Source organism: Octopus bimaculoides, chromosome 18, assembly GCF_001194135.2.
Source record: "Octopus bimaculoides isolate UCB-OBI-ISO-001 chromosome 18, ASM119413v2, whole genome shotgun sequence".
Classification (NCBI taxonomy): Eukaryota; Metazoa; Mollusca; class Cephalopoda; order Octopoda; family Octopodidae; genus Octopus; species Octopus bimaculoides.
The window spans coordinates 5,932,354-5,940,775 of record NC_068998.1 but is presented as its reverse complement, the minus strand read 5'-3'; the positions used below and the strand labels follow the sequence as shown (position 1 = coordinate 5,940,775).

Sequence of the window (8,422 nt, the reverse complement as noted above, 5' to 3'; positions counted from 1 at the left end):
ATGAAATGTAAACAGAATCCAGGGGGTAAGAGTGTGTAGAGGTTTTGGGTGAGAAAATCCTGAATGATTTCATGCATTGAGGACAACTCAACACATTGGATCTCTCTCTCTCTCTCTCTCTCTCTTTATCTCTCTCTCTCTCTCTCTCTCTCTCTCTCTCTCTCACATGCATACACTCACACACATACCAAAAAAATTAATGAAATTCCCTTCCACTCCCAGAAATAATATTGCTGAATTAGAGAAGTAGTAGCTGTAGTAGTAGTAGTAGGCGGAGGAGCAGTGATGGTGGTGGTTTGCAGTGGTCATAATGAGAGAGGGGAAGGCCAGAAGGTGGTACAGAAATCAGTGAAGCATCATGAATACCAGCAGATTGTGTGGGTTTAAGTGCATTATTTTAAGCATCAGTGAAATTTCGATGCAAGTTTGATTGAGTGGTTTAAGTTGTAGGTAGAGAAAAAGTAGTATTTGAATTGTTAATAGTACTGTTTTTGTATCTCTCTACATGACCATCCCACCAGAAGTTTTGACAACAGATAAGTGAAACAGTATGCAAGGTGGTTGGTACTAGGAAGGGCATCCAGCCATAGAGACCATGCCACAACAGACAGTTGGAGTGTTGGACAGCTCCATGTCAAACCATCCAACCCATGCCAGCATGGAGAGCAGACGTTAAACGGTGATGATGATGATGAGAGTGCTCTGTCAGTTCCTGTCTACCAAATCCACTTGCAAGTCTTCCGTTGGCTCTGGGACTTTTGTAAAATACACTTGCCCAGAGCACCTTGCAGTAGTTTGGATGGTAAACCTTTTAATCACTCAATCCTGCAGGCACCTCTCTGTGTGTGTGTATCTCTTTGGCATTGTGCATTAGGTAGAAGCCTGTCAGACAAGAAAATATTGCTTTGCTCAGAAAGAGGTGAGGACTGGTGATAGGCAGTGGAGCATCCAGCCATTGAAAATCTTCCTCAGTGGATTCCGTCTGACCCTTTCAAGCATGGAGAAGTGATCATTAAAATGATGATGGTGATGGTGATGATCATAATCACACTCAGCAATCCACACCTCTGTTATAAATGGTTTTTATCATGGGCTCTAAAAATGGTTTCCTTTGAGCTCCAAAGTTCTTATAGAAATTCGAATCACTCCCTCTCCACCCCCACTGCACACACACTTGAATTCAAATCATCATCATCATCATCATTACTGCAGCATATATCAGTTGTTGTTGTTTTTTTTAAATATAGTCAGCTTTATCAGCATCTTATCTTTATGGGTGTCACAGTAATAAAAATAATATCCTTTTGATAAAAAGCACAATGACTTTTTGTCAACTGCATCAGGCAGTCAGCAACAATAAAGGCTTAGATTCGAATTTGAATCAACAACACCACGCAACATGACTGAATATTTAATTTTCCTAAGTTTCTGAGGATCAAAAATACAAACCTTGTCCGTTTAGCTCCTTCTTTCTATCTTTTTTTTGTGTTTTTTTTCGTTATTTTTTTTATGCTGGGTTCAACCCCTAACGGCTGCAACATTGAGGCATACACTGAGATTGACTCAAACTCCCCATAATATATTACTAAATATTTAGTTATTTGAATGTTTATGGGTGAAAAGTATAGAAGCTTGTCCCCTGTAGGTTCTGAAATGTTCTCCTCAATCTAAATCATGTGAACTGCAAACAATGGCATTATATTACTGGATGGAAGATGCTTTAGTTTTCTTGAATCTCTCTTGGGTGAAAATTATACAAAACACCCTTTCACTCAAACTCTCTCTGTCTCTCTTGCTGTGAGTTTTGAAATGTCCCAAGTTCAAATCAACGTCACAAACTTTATATTGCCTTTCACCCGTGTCAGGTTTCTGTTGAATAAACAAATGCCAGGAGGGTTGTGTGTACGTTGTGCTGCAGATGATTCAATGAACTAATACTTCCTTCCACTTTCATTTAAGATGTTTTATATCAGTTCTGTTTCAGAGTCAGGTCTGCTCTGTCTAGTCCGCTCTCTCTCTCTCTCTCTTTCTCTCTCTCTCTCTCTCTCTCTCTCTTTCTCTCTCTCTCTCTCTCTCTGCGTGCATGTGTGTGTGTTCTTTTTCCATCCTTTTACTCTCACCCTCTCCCCTGTCTACATAATTCACCCTCTTTCACTTTTCTCAAGCATATTTTATATCTGTTTTGTTTTCACTCCTCTTCTTCTCCCCTTTTTACTGTCCCCTCTCCCTCCCTATCTCTCTCTCTCTCTTTCCCTCCCTCCTCCTCTCTCTCTCTTTCCCTCCCTCCTCCTCCTCTCTCTCTCTCTCTTTCCCTCCCTCCTCCTCTCTCTCTCTCTCTTTCCCTCCCTCCTCTCTCTTTCTCTCTCTTTCTCTCTCTCTCTCTCTCTCTCTCTCTCTTTGTTTCTCCTCATCATTTATATATCGTTCTTCCTCATCTCTACTTCTAAATAAATGCAGCTGTCTTGTGTTCAACTTAAGTTTATTCTTCATAGATTACGATGTGTGTGTATTTCCATTATAGCTTGCCTTCGTTACCTCCCTCATTTCACTTCCCAACTGTATCTTGTTTAGGGGACATAGAAGAAAAAAGATATACAAAATATTTCCCTCTTCCTCGTCTCTCAAAAGACAAACCAGAACCTACCAATGCCATAATTATTTTTCGAAAATGTCATTAGCCTCTGTGAAGTACATTTGTTGTTGTGCATTTACATATTTTTTTCTATATTTAAACAGTGAGTATGTATAAGTATGTTGAGTATGTCCTGGAACCATTCTTGTTGTAATTAACTCCTCATCCAATGTCTAATTGCAATGTGAAGTTGTTGATTTGCAGTAGTTGAAGAGGAACATTGACAGCATCAATGCCAGTGGTTTGGGAAGTCTTGGAGGGACCCTGAAGAGCAGAGTCACTGTCCCTTCCTCCAATGTGTCCATGTGAGGAAGGCTAGAAGAGCTTTTAATATGACAGTGGTGTCACTGCATTCCAGTTCTTATATGCAAACACACACACATGCACATCATCATCATCCTTTAACATCCATTTTCCATGCTGGCATGGGTGGAATGGTTTGACCAGGGCTGGCCAGCTGGGGAGCTGCACCAAGTTCCTGTCTGATTTGACCTGGTTTCTATGGCTGGATGCTCCTCCTAGCACCAACCACTTCACACTGTGTGCTGGGTGCTTTTAGCATGGCACCAGATGAGCGCTTTTACATGGCACCAACACTGGACTCTTGCAGGCCAATCTTCTTTATCAAGGGGAGCGACCTCAACACTTCTGCTGAAGAAGATGGGTCTTCTTGAGTACAGCAAGGCACCAGGTATCTTGGTGTAGGTACTGTGGTATAGCTGTGTGGTAAGAATTCAGCTTACCAACCTCTTGTTTGTGGGTTTCACCCCACCCCCCACCCCACCCGCATGCTGCTTCGGGCAAGTACCTTCTATCAAAGCACTTGGCCAACCAAAGCCTTTAAGTGCAGGTCCCACTTAAAAAGCATGTAGTCCGCAGTGTAAAGTGGTTAGTGTTCGGGACGGTGTCCAGCTGTAAAAACCTTGCCAAAACTGACCTCACCTGTGCTTGTGCCACGTAAAAAGCACTAAGTCCACTCTGCTGAGTGATTGGTGTTAGGAAGGGGATCCAGCTGTAAAAATCCTGCCAAAACAGTCCCAGAAGTCTGGTGCAGGGTTTTGCTTGGACAGCTCTTGTGAAACCGTCCCACCCATGCTAACATGGAAGGCAGACATTAAACGGTGATGATGATGATGTTGATATGTAAATTATAATGCTATTTAACAAGAACTTCTTTCAGTTATTTAAACATTCACTTTAATAAACTTTCCATTTTCTCTTCTCTCTTCCAGCATGATGTTAACTCCTTACAACCGGTGGATCCAACAGAAAAAGAACTGAAACACAACCCCAAATATGATGAACTTTTCACTCCTACGGTAAAAAATGTTGACCCATTATATCCATCCATCCATATATCCATCCATTCATTCATTCATTCATTCATCTTTTCTCCCCTGCTATTGCTGGGAGGGTCATGGAGAAAGAATCCAGAAGCACCTCTTCCATAGAATCCCATCAGAAGGAACCATCATTAGACTTTCTGACTGGATTCCCAACCACGACCAACTGACACTACGGATATCATCCAACCATCTTGGTCACGGTCTACCGCTAGGTCTCCTGCTTCTGGTTCAGCTTGGAGAATCCGTCTTGCGATTCTTCCTTGTGATGCTTAAATCACATGTCCATACAACCAGAGCTGTGACTTCTCAATACAGATAAGTAGCAGCTTGATCTGAAGCAGTGATTCCCAACATGGAGCAACCCCCCCCCCTCCACCAGTGGGACCATGGAAGATTATTGTGAGGCATGGGATTCCAATTTTTTTCTTTTTTTTTTTAGTGAAAATCCTTTTTTCACAGCAAACCTACTACATCTATAGTCAGCCTAACCAATCCAATCCCTCCAACCAAGCATATGGCTACAGTATAGCGCTATTCTCATGCCCCAGTGTTGATAGTTCTTTAAGGAAAGTATATAATTATGAAATACCAAAAATAAAGTTGTTTTTTTTTTTGTTTTTTCCAACCACCAGTGGGGCGTACATTATTCTGTAAAGTTATAGTGGGGCCTTGAGGAAAATAGGTTTGGAAACACTGATCTAGAGAGACTCCTTGGTCTCTGAGCTATGCACTCCTTCAGAGGAACCCTGTTTTGGGCATTTATATTGGTGATCGTTTTCTTTCAGTCAGTACCCAATATTCATTCCACCTTACATGTTGATTAAATTGACTCATTATTAATATTCTTATCACAGCAATGGATGAGCAGACTCATTAGAGAATTGGCGATAATGCTTTACAATATTCATTCTGGTTATTTATGCTCTGAGTTCAAATCCCATTGAGTTCAATTCTGCCTCTCATCCCTCCTGGATTGCTAAAATTAATTACCATATTTAAAATATGACAAGACCTTCAGAAGTTTTCATTCCAACAGATATTGAGGCTGTAGACAAATGTAGTTACGTATTCAAAAAGACACTTGCCCAAGATGCTACTCAGTGGGACTGAACCCGGAGCCATGTAGTTGCAAAACAAGCTTCTTATCACACATGCAGCAATGGTGTTGGTATTTGTATATGTCTGGGAGGAGGGGAGAAGTATATTTCCCTTTCCTCCACTCGGTTTTGTTATCTTTATTACCGTTTCTACATTAGTCTTCATATTTATATCCATATTCTTCATCATCATCATCATCAAGTGGAAATGTCAGCCACTGATCCACAGAAAGCAACAGCTGATAGTCATTCTCTCTCTCCCTCCTCCTCTACACCTCTCTTTTTCTCTCTCTCCCTCCTCCTCTACACCTCTCTTTTTCTCTCTCTCTCTCTCTCTCTCTCTCTCTCTCCACTCATTCACTCACTCACTCTCATATGCTGTATCTATATATAAATATTCAGACAACCACTACTTAGTTTCCCTCTCTCTCTCTCTCTTGCACAGACATGCACACACATGTATGCAGAGGAATATATCCTCTTTCCCTCTCTGTCTCACATATTCATAAATGCACACACATACACATGTGTTTACAGACACACACACACACATACGCATATATAAATATATTAGATAAATTCATAATATTTGGCATGATATCCATTTCCTCTTCCTAAATAGCTCCCACATTAAAATTCTCTTCATCGTTTAGTGATTACCTTCCACTTATGTATAGTTTAGATGTCGCAATCGAGCAAAGTCTTTCTTCATTTGTTGCAGAAAATGTTCTTTTTCTTTTTGTAGTTGTTTAGCCCAGATCACCTTTTAATCACGCAGACCCTATAACAAAACTAGCATTTCCCTCTGGCTTTTTCCATGCCGTGCTTGAGAAGACCCATGAAGCCAAGTGATAGTCAACCTCGGAATTTGAACTCCACGTAACGGCAGACAAAATACTGCTAAGCATTTTGCCCGGCGTGCTAATGATTCTTCCAGCTCACTGCCCTAAAGCTAAGCTACACGTTAATCCTGTAATATTTAAACTGGCCATATCCAGCCCAGATGCCATGCCTGTTTTATGCTTACACTGGCCAGATCTGCCATTTCATACCTATCCTACAATGTCATTCTAAAAAGTAAACAATCACATCATTGAAATCTCGAAGCTATAAGATAATGCATAATTAATTCAAAACAAATTATTACATTTGACAAAGTAACCTGAATGTGAAAGGGTTAAGTCTATGACCCAAATAAGTTCCAATGTGTTTGCATCATAAATTTCTCTTGATATTTTATCAGACAATGAATACGATTAATTAAATGATTAATTTTTAATTGCAAATTTACAAAATATTTAATGATGTAAATTTGCTGTAATTTTTCACAAATATTTACATTGTATTAATTAGATAGTGTTACTGATACAATTTTAATGTGGCTACAGACCAAGCAATAATGCAGATAAGAGAATAATTTCCCATACTATTATCATAATTCTTTAAACTATATCTTTACATCTACACTACGTTTCAATAACTTTGAGCTCTCGTTATTATTAATTGCCTTAAGGCGGTGAGCTGGCAGAATCGTTAGCACGTCAGGCGAAATGCTTAGCGGTATTTCGTCTGCTGGAGACACAATGGCCCAGTGGTTAGGGCAGCGGACTCGTGGTCGGAGGATCGCGGTTTCGATTGCCAGACCGGGCGTTGTGTGTGTTTATTGAGTGAAAACACCTAAGCTCCACGAGGCTCCGGCAGGGGGTGGTGGCGACCCCTGTTGTACTCTTTCGCCCCAACTTTCTCTCACTCTTTCTTCCTGTTTCTTGAGTAAAGCTGCGATGGATTGGCGTCCCGTCCAGCTGGGGGGAGGGGAACAATTATGCCATAGAAACCGGGAAACAGATCCCATGAGTCTGGCTAGGCTTTTAAAGGGCGCAAAAAAAAAAAAAAATTTCGTCTGCTATTACATTGTGAGTTCAAATTCCACTGAGGTTGACTTTGCCTTTCATCCTTTCAGGGTCGATAAATTAAGTACCAGTTACGCACTGGGGTTCAATGCTTTAGCTGATGCAACCATTTAGCTGAATTCCCCTCTGTTGCAAGCATTAGGTCCTCTGGTTCCTTTCATCATCATCTTAATGTTCACTTTTTCATGCTTGACTGGATTAAAGCAGATTTTCTGCAACCAGATGCTCTTCCTGTTGCCAACACTTGCCCGTTTCCAAGCTAGGTGACATTTCCCTAAGGCCAAACATGCTTTGGCAGGATATTACAAATGAATGACTTTCATTTACAACAATCACATGATACGAAGACTTGGAGACACGCGCGCGCGCGCGCGCGCACACACACACACACACACACGACAGGCTTCTTTCAGTTTCTGTTTACCAAACCCACTCAGAAAGCTTTGGTCGGCCCGAGGCTAGAGTAGAAGACACTTGCCCAAGGTGCCACGCAGTGGGACTGAACCCAGAACCATGTGGTTGGTAAGTAAGCTACTTACCACACAGCCACTCCTACGCCTAGTTGGTTGATTATAAAAAAAGCATAAAAACAAATTTTCCAACAGCTAAATTTGTGGCATATAATGTCGCTTAAGTTGTTGCCTGTGTATGTAATAATGCTCATTTCTTACAAATTATCATTGCTCTCTTTCTCTCTCTTTCCTCCTCTTTTCCTTGTAAAATGATATTCCTAATTCTGTGTGTGTGTGTGTGTGTGTTCTTGGTTGCTCCTCATGTTTCAATGGCTCTAGTCAGCTCTGCATAAGATAACAGATCTAACAAGTGGAAACAACTACCCCACCTCATTTATATATATATATATATATATATATATACATACATATACACGCACACATATACATGCATGCATGCGCATCTATGTGTTGTGATTTGGCCTGTCTGTTTATGTGCACATGTGCATTTCCACTGCTGTTATGGATGTTGCTGTCATCATATTTTGCTATAAATAGAATTATGTCATGGTTTTTTTTTTTTTCTTTCTGTCAGTTTTTAAAAATTTTTCTTATTTTTTGTTACGTTGAAGTCTATTTTATCGTTTGAACAGAATTAAGTCCCCATGAATAATAATAATAATAATAATAATAATCTGGTTTTTTTTTTTGGTGGAGAGGGCTAGTCAGTGGCATCAGCCTACAGATAATTTTTTATCGACCCCAAAAGGATGAAAGGTAAAGTTGACTTGAACAGGCATTTGAACTTGGAATGCAAAACTGGTAGAAATGCCACTAAGCATTTCGTCCAACATGCTAACAATTCTTCCAGCTCACTGCCTTCAATAATAATAATAAACAAAAGGGAAAATATAGAAATATACTGATGGAAATTATTTGAAGTATTTATCTCTATATATCTGTATCTCTCTCTCTCTCTCTCTCT

At 40.3% G+C, this 8,422-nt stretch overlaps 1 protein-coding gene across 1 annotated transcript in view; it reads left to right on the top strand.

The window, feature by feature from the left end:
- Nucleotides 1-8,422, top strand: part of LOC106870024 (pre-mRNA-processing factor 17) — a 72,967-nt gene that overhangs the window by 14,310 nt on the left and 50,235 nt on the right. The window contains exon 2 of the mRNA XM_052974345.1: nucleotides 3,865-3,951. Coding sequence (XP_052830305.1) covers nucleotides 3,865-3,951 — 87 coding nt within the window. The remainder of the gene's footprint in view (nucleotides 1-3,864; nucleotides 3,952-8,422) is intronic.